This window comes from Hippoglossus stenolepis, chromosome 13 (assembly GCF_022539355.2).
Source record: "Hippoglossus stenolepis isolate QCI-W04-F060 chromosome 13, HSTE1.2, whole genome shotgun sequence".
NCBI classification, from domain to species: domain Eukaryota; kingdom Metazoa; phylum Chordata; class Actinopteri; order Pleuronectiformes; family Pleuronectidae; genus Hippoglossus; species Hippoglossus stenolepis.
Genome location: NC_061495.1, coordinates 374103 through 392696, shown reverse-complemented (window position 1 = coordinate 392696; position 18594 = coordinate 374103). Strand labels below are relative to the sequence as shown.

Sequence of the window (18594 nt, the reverse complement as noted above, 5' to 3'; positions counted from 1 at the left end):
TTGCTAAACATGAAATGCTCCAAAAAAAATCAAGCTATTAGGTAGTACGTTCATATGTTACCTGTAATCTTGGTTCCAGCCTTGGCCTCCTGAGGAACACCGACTCCATGCTCATTTTCTCCAATAATTCTCAGGTAATAGATGGCTCCTTCCTGCAAGTTTTCCACCTTGTAAGTCAGTGCATGGCAGTTGCTGGTCACAGACACCCAGGCCTTCTTACTGGCTTCACGTTTCTCAACATGATAGACCTTCACTGCATCACCACCATCGTTCTCTGGAGCTTCCCAAGTGAGGGTTGCTGAATCCCTAGTAACTGCTGACACTTTAACATTGACAGGGGGTCCAGGAGAGTCAAGCACCTTGACAACCACAGGCAATGTTGCTTTTCCCAGTGGTGATTCTATTGTGACACTGTACTCGCCGGAGTCATTTCTACTGGACTTCTCAATAGTCAGGGAAGTGCTAGAATCTGTTGATTCAATGGTTCCTCTGACTTTAAGATCAACACCCTCCTTGGCCCATTCCACTGATGGCACAGGTTTTCCCTTGAATGGAACATTTAGAGTAAATGCTGTGCCATGTTTAACACTAAGTACTTTACGCATCTCAATATCAACATCAAATGATGGCTCTGCAGTTCTGTCCATTGCTACAACTGCACCTGAATATGGACTGCGCACACTACTGCCAACTTTGTTTAGTGCCTTGACACAGAATTCGTATTCTGTGTCAGTCTTTAGTCCTGTGATTGTGAATTCCAAGCTCTTGGTAAGAGGGATAGCTTCAACCCATCTTGCTAGTTCTTCAGGTGATTCAAGTACTTCCTCTTCCTCATATTCTTCCTCTTCTTCCTCTACCTCTGGCTCTGGTTTGCGGATGTAGTCTCTGTATTCAACACTGTATCCAAGGACGGGAGCACCACCATCATTTGTTGGTGGTTTCCAGACAATGGACACGGTGTCCTTGGTTGAACTGACAGGTTTTGGCCTGGTTGGGCATGAGGGAACGACCAGAGGATCAACTGCTCTGAATGTTGCAGATGGTTCACTTGGAGGACTCAGACCAGCAGCATTTTCAGCATAGACTCTGAAGTCATACTCACAACCCTTGCGCAGTTTGGTTGCTACACTGGTACATTCAACAACTGGATCTCTGATCACTCTGACCCAACGCATTCCTGTCTTTTCGCGTCGCTCAATTACATATCCAGTAATGGGGCTGCCTCCATCACTGGCTGGCTTGCACCAGGTGAGGGTCATTGAATCTCCAGTTATGGTTGTGACATCAACATTTGCTGGGGCAGTGGCAAAAGTGTATGGATCTGTGACCTTTACAGTATCACTCTCCAGAGCCTCACCACGGCCATGCTTGTTGACAGCCAAAACCCTGAAGACATATTCATTGCCCTTTAGCAGTCCTGTGACTTTGAAGTATGTTTTTGTGATGTCTTCCTTCACCAATGTCCATGCCAAGCGACTGGTCTCACGCTTCTCAACAATGTAATGTGTGATATCAGCACCACCAATCTCCTGAGGAGGACCCCATGACAGGGTGCACTGCTCAGCTGTGAGACCTGTGATCTGCAGAGGTCCTGCTGAGGGTCCGGGCTTATCAATAATTACACAGTTTATTGGCATAGTAACTTTTCCGGCAATATTTTGTAGAGTCAGGGCATACTTTCCAGAATCTCTTCTGATGCAGTCCTTAACAATGACAGAAGTGCTGGTATCTGTAGAGACTACTTGGATTCTGGCTCTCAACTCAATATCTTTGCCATCCTTCGTCCAGGAGATGACAGGAGCAGGACGCCCGGCAAGGTCCGCATTAATCTTCAGAGTTTCACCTGCTTTCACTAACACTGTCTCTCTAAACTTTACATCCATCATGATGCGTGGTGGATCCACATCATCCTTGACAGTGATGGAACCAGTGTTGTCAGATGGTTCACTGAACAATCCGGCTGCATTCTTAGCAATGACACGGAAGTCATACTGGCTATTTTCTGTTAGGCTTGTCACATCATAGTGGGTCTCTGGCACATTGGTAAAGTTGCACCTTGTCCAGCGTCCTTCTGGAAGATCTCTGCGTTCAATGGTGTAGCCAGAAACCTTTGCTCCACCATCATACCCTGGTTTTTCCCAAGAAAGGGAGACAGATGTTCTGGTAACAGCAGTGACCACAGGTGTGCCTGGGGGATCACATGGATCTCTGGCTGCTACAGCTTCACAAGCTTTGCTACATTTACCAATGCCAGCAATATTTTCAGCATAAACATGGTATTCATACATCATGCCCTCTTCAATTCCATTGACTTTGAATTCTGTATCTTTAATCATTCCTCTGTTCATCTTTGTCCACAGAATGCTGGAACGCTCCTTTCTCTCCAGATGGTAGCCCAGAACAGAACTTCCACCATCATTGACTGGCTCATTCCAGGTCACCAACATGCAGGACTTGGTGGCCAATTTAACTATGGGCGTGGAAGGAGGTCCAGGTTGTTTGAAGTTATACTGAGCAGAAATTCCAGGTGAATCCAGATATGTACTCTTTCCATAACGGTTGACAGCATAGATACGGAATTGGTATTCTGCACCATGTGTGAGGCGGCCAGCCTTGTAACTTGTTCTGGCAACATTACTTGCAACCATTTGCCATTCTTGTGTGTTTGTGTCCCTCTTCTCTACAATATAGTTACTGATGGAGCAGCCACCATCATAATCTGGTGGTGACCAGGACAGTGTGATGCTGTCTGAGGTCACAGCATCTACCTTAATACCTTTGGGTGGACCTGGTTTATCAAGGACAACTACAGCAATATCAGTTGTGACAGTTCCTCCTGTGTTGGCCAGGGTGATAGCATATTTGCCAACGTGTTCTCTGCTAGCCTCTTTGATGAGTATTTTGGATGAGGTTGCAGTGTTTAAGATGGTGAGTGATGATGTTTGTTTTAAAGGAAGACCATCTTTCTTCCAGGATACAACAGGCTTTGGCCTGCCTCTTACAGGAACCTCAAGAGTGAGGTCACCCCCAGCCTTCACACTGTATGTAGTAAAAAGTAAGTTAACCGAGGGCTCAATTGCAACATCCTTTGCAACCACAGGCAAGCCCAGATCCTTCGGCTCACTCTTTCCTTTCTCGTTGATTGCAACAACTCTGAATAAATAGACTTCATTAGGAGTCAGATTAGGAATATTTGCTTCAGGCACCTTGACTGTGCAGGCTGTGCCCCATTTATCTCCACTCTTGGGCTTAAATTCTACATTGTAGCACATCACCTTGCTTCCACCATCATGGGCAGGTTTGTTCCATGCCAATGATACGCTGGTCTTTGTCAAATCTACAAGGGTAACCTTGCTTGGTGGCAGAGGTACCTCAGATACTTTGATTTCTTTGGTTTCAACCATCTGTCCTGGGCCATATTCATTAGCAGCACAGACTCTGAAGTAGAAAGTTCCACCCTCAGGTAGCTCTTCAATCTTAAATGAGTTGGCTGTGCAGTTGCTGGTGACGGTAGTATAGGCCTTCCTGACAGACTCTCTCTTCTCTACAATGTAGTTTGTGATTTTAGATCCACCATCAGTGAGTGGAGTATCCCAGGCAAGAGTCACTGAATCCTTCTTGAGCTCCTTCACACCAAAGCTTTGTGGTGCGCTTGGTGTATCCAAAATTCTCACTGCAACAAACGCCGATTTTGTACCACTGCTGTTCTCCAGGGAAAGTGAGTATTTCCCACTGTCAAAGCGGTTGACGTTGTCAATGACAAGCATGGTGTATGAACTGGTTGTGTCAATTGCAGCACGCTCTGTGAGAGTACCCTCAACTTTTTCCCATTTAACAGCAGGTTCAGGCCGTCCTCTGATGGCGACAAACAGACGCAGAGTTCCACCAGCACGGACAGATACCACCTTTCTGAGATCAGCATCCAGCTCAATCTCTGGTGCTTCCGCTCTATCAGATGTAAGCACAGTGCCATGGACATTAGCAGCCTCCCCAACACCCTCAGAGTTGATAGCACAGACACGGAACTGGTACTCTCCACCCTCCTTCAGGTCTGTGATAGTGAGTTTAGTGGCTTGAATACCAGTGGGGGGAGTGCACATAGTCCATTCTTTTTCAGTTGGTGCCTCTACTGCTGGTGCTACTTCTGCCTCCTCTGTTGATTCAGGCACTGGTACATACTCCCTCATTTCAACCATGTAGCCCTTGATGTATGCGCCACCATCAAAGTCAGGTTTTCCCCATGACAAAGACACAGACGACTTAGTGTAGTCTGTCACTTTAGGATGGTGTGGAGGCGCAGGGGGTGTTGTAGCATCACATGCTCTGTAGGAGAGGGACAGTTCACTGAGGTCACCTATTCCAGCCTGATTTTCAGCAGCAACATGGTACTCATAGAAGTGATCCGTCATCAGACCTGTGACCTTGAAGTGGGTGTCCGTCAGCTTTTGTCTGTTGCATTTTGTCCACCTTACACTATCTTTGTCACGTTTTTCAAGGTGGTAGCCTTCAATATCAGCTCCACCATTGTGTTCTGGAGTGGTCCATGACAGAACCATTGAGTCCTTTGTGATCTGACTGGCTTCTGGAGTTCCAGGGGCACTGGGTGGCTTGTATGGATTGCATGCAATTGTGGGTTCACTTTCCAGATAATCACCAATACCATATTTGTTCACTGCTCTGACTCTGAAGATGTATTCATTTCCAGGGAGCAAATTTTTTAATTTATGGTACAGACCCTTGATATTTGGTGCAGCCACTGTCCATGACAACCTGCTAGTCTCCCTCTTCTCCAAGAGGTAGTGAATGACACTGGCCCCACCATCCAGAGCTGGCTCAGCCCAGGAGAGGATACACCTGTCAGCCAGGACCCCTGTCACTTTCATGGGTCCAGTGGGTGGACCTGGTTTATCAAGAACTTTGACAGTGATAGGGAAGGTTTTGGTACCACCTAGATTTTTGAGTACAAGGTCATAGTGACCACTGTCAAGCTTGGTTACATCCTTAATGGTCATGGCTGCACGCTTCTGTGTAGTTTTCAGTTCAATGCGCAGGGCTTTATCCATTTCCTTGCCCTCTTTTAGCCAGACAACATCTGGAATTGGTTTTCCATGAATGTCTGCATCAAGAACCAAGTTTTCTCCAGCATTAACAACAATGACATCCTTGTATTTGGGATCCATTGAGGCCCTTGGTGGTTCAATTTCATCAGTAGCAGTAATAGGACCAGAGCTGTCGGATGGTTCACTGAAGACTCCTGCTGCATTTCTTGCAATAACTCTAAATTCATATTGCTCCTTCTCTGTCAGACCAGTGATGGTATACTCAGTCTCAATTATATTAGTGAAGTTAGCTCTTACCCAGCGTCCATCGGGGGAGGAAACATCTTTCCTTTCCACAATATATCCATTTACTTTGCTGCCACCATCGTACTGAGGTTTGCTCCACTGAATCTTGATCAGATTCTTACAAATAGATACAGCTTCCGGAGCACCTGGAGGATCACATGGGTCACGAGCCACAAAGGACTCCGACACTTTACTGCATCTACCAATACCAACAATGTTTTCAGCATAAACTCTGAATTCATATCCGATACCCTCCTCGAGATTACAGATCTTGAACTGAGTATCAGTGATGAGAGTCTTGTTCAGTTTGTTCCACAGGATGCTGTTTCTCTCTTTGCTTTCCAGATGGTAACCAATGACTGCACTTCCACCATCATTGACTGGCTCATTCCATTCAATGATCATCATTTCCTTTGTTGCAGATTGGACATTTGGTGTTCCAGGAGGCCCTGGTGTTTTGTATGGATATTGTACGACAATGGACTTGGAGTCCAAGGAAGCACCCTTTCCATATCTGTTTTCAGCTATAATTCTGAACTGGTATTCGGCACCAGTCTTCAGCTTGGTGACCTTGAAGGCAGTTCTAGCAAGCTGTGTGGTGACTGACTGCCATGTTGTGGTGGTCGTATCTCTCTTCTCTACAATATAGTTCTTCACTTGGCATCCACCTGTGTACACTGGGGGCTCCCAGGCAAGATGGACAAAGGTGTTGCTCACTTCAACAATCTTGATTGGACCTGTTGGTGGACCAGGCTTGTCAAGGATAATGACAGCCACATCCTCAGTGATTGTACCAGCAGCATTGGTTGCTGTAATGGAGTAAGTACCTAAGTCATCTTTGCATGCCTGAGTAATCTGAATTGCTGTTGTTGCTGGAGTGTTTACCACATTGATTCTGGATGTCACCCTTAAAGGCTGACCATCCTTGGTCCAGGTGACTTTAGGTTTGGGCCTGCCAAGCACAGGGAATTCCAACTTCAGGTCTTTTCCAGACAAAACACTGTAAGTGTTGAATTGCATCTTAATGCTTGGCTCCACGGTCATGTCACTGGCAATAACAGGTGCAGCAAGTGCCACTGGTTCACTCTTACCCTTCTCATTGTAAGCGATAATACGGAATAGGTATGCTGTCCCAGCTGTGAGTCCTTTGACAGTGCCCTCGCATGTCTTTGTATTTGTTGCAACTCCCCACTTATCTGTACCCTTAGGCTGCATCTCAATCAGGTAGCCACCAATTCTACTGCCTCCATCATGCTCTGGTTTCTCCCATGCCAGTGAGGCACTGGCCTTGGTGACATCAGTGAGGAAGACTTTTCGAACAGGCTGTGGGACCTCAGAGGCCTTGGAAGCTTGCTTTGTTTCAACAGCTTGGCCGACCCCATAGTCATTCTCAGCCATGACTCTGAAGTAATACATAGCACCTTCAATTAGGTTCTCAACTTTGAATGTTGTCTTGGTGCATTTAGCGGACACATTTGAATATGCCTTTTTGGTTGATTCACGTTTGTCAATGACATAGTACTTAGTTTTGGAACCCCCATCAATCAGTGGAACATCCCATACAAGAGTGACAGAGTCCTTTTTCACATCTTTAACCACAAGATTCTGTGGGGCTCCAGGTGTATCCAGGACTTTGACGACAACAAACTCAGACACAGAGCCACTGCTGTTGGTCAGACTGAGGGTGTATTTTCCTGAATCACTCCTGTCACACGAGTCAATGGACAGCTGTGTGAAGTTGGGAGCCTTCTCCAGCACTGCCTTTTCAGTCAGGGCTCCCTCATCCTTAGTCCACATAATCTCAGGTGTTGGCCTGCCCTTAAATGGAATATGGATTCTAACAGATCCACTGGCTTTCACAGTAATGCCCTTCCTCAGCTCAGAGTCCAAGCGGATCTCTGGTGGGTCCACTCTTTCCTCTGGCTTTGCTGTTCCAGAGAGCACTGCTGGCTCACCAACTCCTAGTTTGTTCAGAGCACACACCTGTATCTTGTACTCCTGACCCTCAGTAAGTTTGGTAATTTCATATTTGTTGACACGTAGGCCAGTGGGGGGAGTAACCATGGCCCATTCCTCCTGCTCAGCCTTGCAGACTTCAACAATGTACCCTTGAATGGCACTGCCACCATCAGTTAGAGGCTTACCCCATGACACTGTAAGGGAACTCTTTGTGGAGTCAATTACATTCACATATGCTGGGGCTCCAGGTTTGTACTTGGGATCACAGGCCTTGTAGTTTGAACTTGGAAGGCTTGGTTCTCCCACTCCAACTATATTCTCTGCAGCTACTCTGAACTCATACTCGTGGCCTGTGGCTAATCCTGTAACTCTGAAGGAGAGGTCCGTGACCTTCTGCCTATTGCATCTGGTCCATTTGATTCCACTTCTGTCCTTCTTTTCAATTAAGTAATTGGTAATCTCACTGCCTCCATCACTCTCAGGGGCAGACCAACTAATGGTCATGCCATCATGAGCAATGTTTGATACATCCTCAATGTGAGGTGTACCAGGAGGAACAAATGGTGTCTTCATAGTCACTCCACCAGATCCAAGTGGCTCACTGATACCGTAACTGTTAACAGCCATGACACGGAACATGTACTCATTACCTTCCAGTAATTTGGTGACTTTGTAGGATGTGGTCTCACAGCTGGTAGAAACAACAGTCCAAGCTAGACGGCTGGTTTCTCTTCTCTCAATGATGTAATGTTTAATAGGGCTACCTCCATCATGAAGAGGGGCGCGCCATACCAGTGTGCATCTATTTTCAGCTACTCCAGTGATGTGAAGGGGTCCCTCACATTGGCTAGCTCTGTCCAGGACCACAACCTTAAATGGCACAGTTTCACTGCCAGCCTCATTTGTCAGTTGGAGCGTGTACATTCCACCATCAATCCTTATGGCGTCCTTAATGAGGATCATTGCATGGTTTTCTGTGTTTTTAATCTCGAGTCGGAGTGTATTCTCAATTGGTTTTTCATCCTTGAACCACTGGATTGTAGGCAGTGGCTTTCCACGGACATCTGCATCAAGCTTGAATGTCTCTCCAGCATTGATTATAATGGTCTTGGTGAATGCAGGGTCAATGGAGAATTTGGGTGCCTCCACATTGTCACTTGCAGTGATTGGTCCACTGTTGTAGGACGGCTTGCTGATGGTGCCAACAGCATTTTTAGCGATGACTCTGAAGTCATACTGAGCATTTTCAGTCAGTCCTGTCACAGTAAACTGTGTCTCAATCACATTAGTGAAGTTTGCCCTTCCCCACCTGCCCTCTGGCAGGTCCCGCTTCTCCACAGTATAGCCAGTTATATTACTGCCACCATCATATTCAGGCTTAGTCCACTGAATGACAATGGTATCTTTGGTGACATGGAAGGCCTCTGGTGTACCAGGTGGATCACATGGGTCACGGGCAATGCAGCCCTCTGAGATCTTACTACACCTGCCAATACCCACAATATTTTCAGCATAAACTCTGTATTCATACTCAACACCTTCCTCCAATGGGTGACTCTTTAAGATCGTATCGTGAATTAGTGTCTTGTTGATCTTGACCCAGAGAATACTATTCCTCTCTTTTCTTTCAAGATGATAGCCAAGAACAGGGCTGCCTCCATCTATGACAGGCTCATGCCACTCAACAACGTGGTGGTCCCTCGAAAGAGAAGAAATGAAGGGAGTGCCTGGCGGGCCTGGCTCTCTGTATGGGTATTGAGCGACCACAGCAGATGAATCCAGGCCATGACTCTTGCCATAGCGGTTTTGAGCAATGATCCTGAACTGGTACTCTGCTCCTGTCTTCAGTCTAGGCACTTTAATGGAGGTTCTGGCATAGTTGATGCTGACGTTTTCCCATGTTGCACTAGTAGTATCTCTCTTTTGCACAATGTAGTTTGAAATCTGGCAGCCACCATTGTGTTTAGGTGGGTCCCATGAAATAGTGATACTCTGTGTTGTGATTTCATTGAACCTTACAGGGCCAGATGGAGGGCCAGGTTTGTCAAGTACAATGACTTCAACAGTTGTGTCTTTCTTTCCAGCTGAGTTAGCAACATTTATACCGTACATGCCACCATCATCACCTGCAGCCTCCTTAATGCTAAGTGTTGTATTTGTGGGTGTATTGAGAGTATTGACTCTGGTGGTGAACTTTAAAGGAGCTCCATCTTTAGTCCATGTGACTGTTGGTTTAGGACGTCCAAAGATGGGAATGTCAATCTTCATGTCTTTGCCCATATGGACACTATAGCTGCTGAATGCGGGACGAACATCAGGCTCAAACACCAAGTCCTTTGTCATTACTGGACCAGCAAGGACTTTGGGGTCACTCTTGCCCTTATCATTAATTGCAGTAACTCTGAAGAGATACTCCTCCCCTGGGTTGAGATTGGGAACAGTAGCCTCCATTGTCTTAAAAGTGTTAACACCAGACCATTTCTCCTGGCCCTTAAGTTGCACCTCGAGCAGGTACTGGATGACTCTGCTACCACCATCATACTCGGGCTTCTCCCAAGCCAAAGAGATGCTTGTTTTGGTTTGGTCTCTAACAATCAAGGTCTTTGGCGACTGTGGCACCTCTGACACCTTAAGAGCGTCTGCAGTTGCTGCAGGCAGGCCAACACCATGTGCATTCTCAGCAATGACACGGAAGAAGTAACTACAACCTTCCTGGAGTGGCTCAATCTTCCATGCAAGAGCATGACAATTTGTTACAACAGCTGCAAATGTTTTGCGTGTGCTTTCTCTCTTTTCAACAATGTAGTTCTTGATCTTGGACCCACCATCCAACATAGGTGGTTCCCATGCCAGTGTCACTGATTGATTTGTAATTTCTATCACTTTCAGGTTAACAGGAGCACTAGGTGTGTCGAGAACACGGACAACAACAAATGCTGACTTGGTTCCACTGGAGTTTGCGGCAGTGACTGTGTATTTTCCACTGTCAGTTCTGCTCATCTTATCAATTACAAGGGATGAGTAACTGCTGGTCACCTCAAGCTGAGCAGTCTCTCTAAGGGCAGTTTCATCCTTATCCCACTTGATGGTAGGAGTTGGCCTTCCTTTGATGGGGATAAAAAGCCGAAGGGAAGCTCCAGCTTTAATAATTACAATCTTCCTCAGTTCTGGGTCAATGTCAAGGTCTGGCTCTTCTGTCCTGTCGAGGGCAACAACAGCTCCAGAGACATCAGCATGCTCACCAACTCCAACTTTGTTTATGGCACACACTCTAAACTTGTATGCCTGGTTTTCTTTCAGGTTTGCAACTTCAAATTTGGTCTTCTTGACACCGGTTGGTGGTGTGCACATTGTCCACTCCTCAGCAGGTGCATCTGTGGCAGGTGCCTCTGCAGCTTGGGTTTCAGCAGATGCCTCATCTGGCACTGCTGGTATTATAGTAGTGCAGCACTCAACAATGTATCCCTGAATCTCACAGCCTCCATCACAGACAGGCTTACTCCATGACAGGAAAACTGATGTTTTAGTTGTGTCAGTAACTCTTGGATTGTGTGGTGGGCCAGGCCTGAAAATGGGATCAAGAGCTTTGTAGAATACTGTTGGGGAGCTTGGCTCACCAACACCAACAGCATTCTCAGCAACAACTCTGAATTCATAACTGTGGTTTTCCAGGAGTCCGGTCAGCTTGAATGTCAAGTCAGTGACTGTTTGTCTGTTGCATCTGGTCCATCGTACTCCTTCTTTGTCATGTTTCTCAATTATGTATCCAGTGATAGGACTGCCCCCATCTTCAGAGGGAGCCTCCCAAGTGAGCATCATTGAATCTTTTTTAATATCCGAAACTTCTAAGCTCCTGGGTGACCCCGGGGGTAAATAAGGATCTTTGATTATGACAGCAGAAGAAACAAGTGGTGCACCCACTCCAAACGGGTTGACAGCATGGACTCTGAAGATGTACTCATTTCCTTCCAAGAGCTTAGTGACCCTTAGACAAATATTTTCTACTTTGGGGTCTACAACAGTCCAGACTAATCTGCTTGTCTCTCTCCTCTCCACCAAGTAGTGAGAGATCTTGCTACCACCATCTTGCATTGGTGGTTTCCATGCAAGGCAGCATCGGTCTTTGGATATCCCTGTAACAACAAGAGGTCCTTGAGGTTCTCCAGGTTTATCTAGAACAACCACATTGACCTGCACAGTCTTTTCACCTCCTGGATTTTTCAATAGCAGCGTGTATTGGCCTCCATCTGAAAGTTTTGCTTCCTTGACAGATATATAAGCCTTGGTGGTTGTGTTCTTAATTTCTCTATGAATAGTGTTGCCCAATTCCTGATCTCCCTTCATCCAGTGGATAGAGGGTAGTGGTTTGCCGTGAACATCTGCATCAATCTTGAAGTTTTCTCCTGCGTTAACCACAATGATCTGTGTGTACTCTGGGTCAATGCTGATACCCGGTGGTTCAATCTCATCCCTTGCAGTGATAGGGCCAGTGCTGTAAGAGGGCATACTATAAACCCCGGCGGCATTTCTGGCAATGACACGGAACTCATACTGATTGTCCTGTACAAGTCCAGTTGCAACATATTCTGTCTCAATGATGTTCGTAAAGTTAGCCTTCTGCCAACGACCTTCAGGTAGCTCCTTCTTTTCCACAATGTAGCCTGTAACCTTTGCACCTCCATCATACTCAGGCTTGGTCCAAACAATGGTCAAAGTGTCTTTGGTGATCTTTGTTGCCTCTGGGGTGCCAGGAGGATCACAAGGATCTCTAGCAATATGACCCTGGGACACTTTGCTAACTTTGCCTATTCCAACAATGTTTTCAGCATAAACTCTGTATTCATACTCCATCCCTGCTTCCAAACCACTGATCTTGAAGGTTTGGTCAGTAATAAGAGACTTGTTGAGTTTGACCCACATAATGCTGTTCCTCTCTTTTCGCTCTAGATGATAGCCCAAGATAGAGCTTCCGCCATCAATCACAGGTTCGTTCCAGGCCACCACCATGCTCTCCTTGGTCCAGGCTGCAATGGATGGTGTTCCTGGGGGTCCTGGGAGCTTGTATGGGTACTGCGCCACAATACTATCTGACTGAAGAGTTGGGCCTTTTCCATATCTGTTTTCTGCTGTGATTCTAAACTGGTACTCACAGCCAGTCTTCAATCGGCCTGCCTTGATTTTTGTCCGTGCAAGGTTAGGAGATACAACCATCCAGTTAGTTGCGGATGTGTCTCTCTTTTCCACAATGTAGTTTTTGATGGTGCAACCACCATCATATTCTGGTGGGTTCCAGGAGATAGTTACACTGTCAGAAGTGACCTCCTCTACCTTAACTGGACCACCTGGCTGGCCGGGTTTGTCAAGAACAACAATGCCAATGCCTGCAGTTGTCTCTCCTGCTGTGTTGCTAAGAGTAATGAGGTATTGTCCAACGTCATCTTTGGTAGCCTCTTTTATTTTGAGGTTCAGCAACGTGTCTGTTGAACTAAAGTTTACTCTGGTAGTTCTCTTCATAGGCTGACCGTCCTTTACCCAGGATATAGCTGCTTTGGGACGTGCAACATACGGAACATCCACTGTCAGGTCTTCTCCTGCCAACACACTAAATGTGTTGAACAACATTTTGGCAACAGGTGCAATCACAAGATCTTTGACAATCACAGGCACTCCAATTTGACGTGGGTCACTTGTACCCTTCTCATTTCTTGCTGCTACACGGAACATGTATTCTTCACCTGCATTAAGTCCACTAATTGTAGCTTCTGTTTCCTTTACAATCACAGCCTGGGTCCACTTGTCAACACCCTTAGGCTGGATCTCAACAACATAACAGCCTATTCTGCTGCCACCGTCATGCTCTGGCTTCTCCCAAGAGAGAGTGACACTATTTTTGGTAACATCCTTAAGAGAGACTTTGCGAGGTGGCTGTGGTTTTTCAGACACTTTAACTGATTCACCGGTCTCAATGGGTAGACCAACGCCATATTCATTCTCAGCCAGAACTCTAAAGTAATAGTTGCATCCTTCCAGGAGGTGGTCAACTGTGAAGGTGGTATGGTGGCAGAGAGCATTGACTGTGGCATATGCTTTCCTTGTGGACTCACGTTTTTCAACAATATAGTTCTTAATCTTTACTCCTCCATCATTCACTGGTGGATCCCAAGTCAGAGTGACAGCTTCTTTTGTTACAGCAGTAATCTTCAGGTTCTGTGGGGCACTAGGTGTATCGAGCACCCTGACTTGGACTGTAACTGTCTTGGAGCCAGAACTGTTTTCAACTGTAAGATTATATTTTCCACTGTCAAATCTGTTGACATTTTCAATTACAAGTGATGTATATGATGTTGTGCTGTCAATGGTTGCCCTCTCAATAGCCTCACCATCTCCTTTGGTCCATTTAGCTTGAGGACACGGTCTGCCTCTGATAGGCACAAAGAGTCGGAGAGAGCAGCAAGCTCTAAGACTGACAACTTTGCGGAGATCAGCATCCAAATCAATTTCAGGTGGGAGGAGCCTGTCCTCTGCCTTGGCATTGCCAGGTACAGATGCTGCCTCTCCAATTCCTTCACTGTTGAGAGCAGAAACATTGATCTTGTGCTCCTGGTTCTCTTTCAGGTTAATAATGGTGAATGAGGTGGCTAGGAGACCTTCTTTGGGTGTCACAATGGTCCATTCCTCCTCCTCCTTTTCAGATGGGATGCAGGTTTCTACAATGTAGCCAGTGATGTCAGAGCCTCCATCGTATACAGGTTTGTTCCAGGCAACAGTAATTGAGGACCTGGTTGTGTCCAGGATTCTAGGGTTGCATGGAGGCCCTGGTATGTACAGTGCATCCGTTGCCTTGTAAAATGGACTGGAGACACTGTGTGTGCTAACTCCAGCAGCATTCTCTGCAATTATTCTGAATTTATATTCATGTCCGACAACAAGGCCTCCTGGCCTGAACTGAAGATCTTTGACCTTCCTCTTGTTGCATTTGACCCAGCGGAGGCCTATTTTGTCTTTCCTTTCAATATTGTAGTTAGTGATGGGAGTTCCGCCATCACTCTTGGGAGCTTGCCACATAACAACCATTGAATCTTTCGTGATAGCTGTCACCTCAGGATTCTCTGGAGGATCTGGAACCACATATGGGTTATCTGCAATAGTGGATTCTGAATCAAGAGACTCGCCAACTCCATATTTGTTCACTGCCATAACTCTGAAGATGTATTCATTCCCTTTGAGCAGCTTCGTCACCGTATGTTGTGTAACTTTCAGGTCTGAAACCACATTAGTCCAAACCAGTCTGCTTGTCTCACGCTTTTCGATCACATATCCTTCAACCTTGGCTCCACCATCATCTGCAGGTGGAGCCCAGGTCAGTACGCAGTTATCAGCTGTGACATCAGTTACCTTAAGAGGTCCAACAGGTGGCCCAGGTTTGTCAAGCACTTTAACATTAAAGATGTGCTTTGCAAATCCACCAACATTAGTGGCAGTCAAAACAAATTCTCCACCATCTGATCTGATAGAGTCCTTGTTGGTCAGTGTGGTTGTCAGTTCAGTGAACTTAACCTCCAGTTTCATTGTGTTCTCAACCTCTTTTCCATTCTTGGTCCAAACCATAGATGGTGTTGGCTGACCAGCTATGTCAGCATCAAGCTTGAAGGACTCTCCTGCCTTCAGGGGAACAACATCTTTGAAGATGGCATCAACCATAATGCGTGGCTCAATTATGTCATCTGTGCACATAATTGGGTCTGAAGGCTCAGATGGACTGCTTACTGCTCCTGCGGAGTTTCTGGCTATGACACGGAACTCGTAGGAGGCATCTTGAGTCAGTCCACTGACAGTGAATGCTGTCTCAATGATGTTGGTGAAATTGGCTCGGCTCCAGCGACCCCCTAACCCTTCTCTCTTCTCCACTGTGTAGCCAGTGATTTTGAATCCACCATCATACTCAGGCTTTGTCCACTGAATAGTGATGACATTTTTATTGACAAATATTGGTACAGCTTGGCCTGGTGGGTCTACAGGGTCCAAGGCCAGTATTGCTTCTGAGGCCTTGCTGGGCTTACCAATGCCTGCCATGTTTTCAGCCATGACACGGAATTCATAGGCAACTCCAGCTTCAAGCCCGGTGGATTTAAAGATGTTTCCTTTCACAATACCCTTGGTTATCTTATGCCACGTAATGCTGCTTCTTTCTTTCCTTTCAACATGATAACCAATGACCTCATTTCCACCATCAGACACAGGCTCATTCCAGCCTACTGTTATAGAGTCCTTGGTGAATGCAACAACATTCGGAGTACCAGGAGGTCCAGGGACCTTAAATGGATAAGCAGCCACCACAGCCTCTGAGGTGATGGGAGGTCCAACACCATATCTGTTCTTAGCCTTTACCCTGAACTGATATTCTGAACCAGTGGTTAACCGAATGGCTTTGAACATGGTACGGATGATAGTAGAAGACAGCTCTGTCCATGTTTGGGAAGTTGTGTCTCTGATCTCAACCACATAATTATTAATTGGAACACCTCCGTCATTCTCAGGAGGGTCCCATGCAAATATGCAATTGGTACGGGATATTTCCACAATGTTAACTGGTCCCTTGGGTGGCCCAGGTACATCATGTACTTTCACAGTGATGTTATCTGTCACAGAACCAACAATGTTCTTTCCTGTCATGGTGTATACACCACTGTCTGCTCTATTGCATTCATTGATGCTAAGGATAACAGTAGCAGAAGTAGTTTCCACATTGGTTCTCTGTGTGAGCTTCAGGGCTGCACCATCCTTCTGCCAAGAGACAGTTGGTCTAGGACGTCCCATAACTGGGATTTCAACTTTGATTTCATCTCCAGCTTTAGCAATAATAGTCTTATGACACACACCGCGCAGGTCAAACTCAGGCACTATTGTGGAATCCCTAACAACTATGGGTTTGCTCTCACGTGGGATGCTTCTGCCCGACAGGTTGACAGCCATTACTCGGAAAATGTACTCCTCATTCTCATTCAGATTTTTTACTGTGAAATCCATGGACTTGACTGTTGTTACATGGGCCCACTGATCAGTTCCCTTCTTCTGGGCTTCCAGGACGTATCCTGTAATTCTGCTTCCACCATCGTGCTTGGGTTTAGTCCATGCCAGGCTCACAGAATTCTTGGTGATATCAGTAGGAATAATACTCTCTGGAGGAGTTGGTGCCTGGGATGCACGGATTGGATCTGCAGTTTCGACTGGCTCACCAATACCATACTCATTCTCGGCAGACACTCTGAAATAGTACTCACAGCCTTCACCCAGTTCACTAATCCTGACTGAAGTGTGTGGGCAATTTGTCATAGCAGTAGCAAAGGCCTTTCGTGTTGATTCTCTCTTCTCAATGACATAGCTTGTGATCTTGGCTCCACCATCAATGAGAGGCATCTCCCACTGGAGAGTAATGCTTTCTTTGTCAATCTTGATTGGTTTTAGATTAAGTGGGGGTCCAGGAGAATCCAGAACTCTCACATGTATATCAGCACTCTTCTTACCACTTGAGTTTTCAAGAGTAAGCTGATATTTGCCTGCATCAATCCTTGAACTCTCAGGAATGAGCAGCATTGTAAATGATTCAGTGCTGTCAATGACTGCACGTGGGACAGGGCCACCTTCCTTAGTCCAGCTGACTGTTGGTGTAGGACGTCCCTTGATTGGCACAAAGAGGCGAATGGAGCAGCCAGCCCTAACGACGAGGGTTCGTCTCAGCTCAATATCTAGCTCCAAATCTGGCTCAGCTGCACGCTCCACAATGTCAACCAGTTCCTGAGTTTCGGCAGGTTTACCTGCCCCCTTAGCATTCACAGCACTAATTCTAAAGTGGTATTTTGCACCGGTTTCCAGCTCGGGAACAACAAATTCGGTTATTCTAAGTAGAGATGAAGGGGTATCCTTGACCCATTCTTCTGTTCCTTCCTTCTTGTGCTCAATCACATATCCAGTGATGTCACAACCGCCATTATCAAGAGGTTTTCCCCAGTTCAGGGTGGCAGTGGTCTTGGTTGTGTCAGTGACTCTTGGATTGACTGGAGGTCCAGGCAAATCTACCAAATATAAAATAATTGGTTAGTCTTTTAAAACTGAATACAACATTCTGTAAAAACTGCTTCATTTAATTATCTGAACACAATTGAATAATTTAATATGGGTGTCTGATGACCAGTTTTTTGTTCACAGATTAAATACTTTTTTACTTACAGACAGCAACTATTGTTCTAACAGGCATAGATGTTTCACTTGGCTCTCCAAAGCCAGCTTTGTTCTCAGCAAAAACACGGAACTCATACTCCATGCCTTCAGTCAGACCAGTGACTTCATAACTGAGCTCGGCAATAGATTTCTTTGAGGCCCTGATCCATCTCATAGCCTTTTTCTCCTTCTTCTCAACACAGTAACCTATGATATCACTTCCGCCGTCCTCAGTTGGTCTCCTCCAGGTTACAGTGGCTGAATGTCCATCCACTTTCTCAACCCCTGGTTTGGATGGTGGACCAGGAGGACCTAAAGGTTTTGATAAAAGAAACACATGAATAAATCTTACTTGTACGTATTCTTCCAGTGGTAATAAACACAAATTCAGAATGAAAGAAGCAGTAAAGAATATAAACTGTGCATACCGAATCTATCAACCATCTTGACGGCCTCTGAGTGAGATGGCTCACTAGCACCATACTGGTTCAGAGCAGAGACTCTGAAGAAATACTCGTTGCCCTGGATGAGCTTGGTGGCTACATAGTGACAGTCAATGACCTTTTCTTCCAGAACAGTCCAGAGCAGGCGGCTGGTCTCCCTCTTCTCCAGGGTGTAATATTTGATAGGAGAGCCTCCATCCTCAGTTGGAGCTGCCCATGTAAGAGTGACCTTTTCAGAAGAGACACCAGTGCATTCAATAGGCCCAGGAGTACCAGGAACATCCAGAACTTTGACCTTGACAGTTTCCTCCTTTACACCGAAGGGGTTGCTGGCAGTTATGATGTATTCCCCTGTGTCCTTCCTGCTGGCATATTTGACGGACAGAGTAGAGGAAGTTGCAGTGGTCTCAATATGAACAAGGTCCGAGGGTTTGAAGTACTTTCCTCCCTTTGACCAGCATGAGGTTGGAGCAGGTTTGCCAACTATGCTTGTGGCAGTAATGACAATGGTATCGCCAGCTCGGACAGTCAGACCCTCCAACACATGAGCATCAATAGTAATGGTTGGTGCCGCTGTTGGAGGAAATAGGAACCATTTAATTATTCAAGCAGTATACACAGTCTCTACC

The 18594-nt window shown here is 46.1% G+C and overlaps 2 protein-coding genes across 56 annotated transcripts in view; both read right to left on the bottom strand.

Moving 5' to 3' along the window:
* LOC118120114 (abl interactor 2-like) overlaps nt 1-18594 on the bottom strand; it is an 882953-nt gene that overhangs the window by 508304 nt on the left and 356055 nt on the right. The gene's annotated exons all lie outside the window — the stretch shown is intronic.
* ttn.1 (titin, tandem duplicate 1) overlaps nt 1-18594 on the bottom strand; it is a 161173-nt gene that overhangs the window by 27239 nt on the left and 115340 nt on the right. For all 50 annotated transcript variants that reach the window (XM_035174322.2, XM_035174331.2, XM_035174332.2 and 47 more), the window contains 3 exons: nt 17951-18538; nt 17532-17834; nt 62-17377 (listed from right to left, as the gene is read on the bottom strand). In XM_035174322.2, coding sequence (XP_035030213.2) covers nt 62-17377; nt 17532-17834; nt 17951-18538 — 18207 coding nt within the window. The remainder of the gene's footprint in view (nt 1-61; nt 17378-17531; nt 17835-17950; nt 18539-18594) is intronic.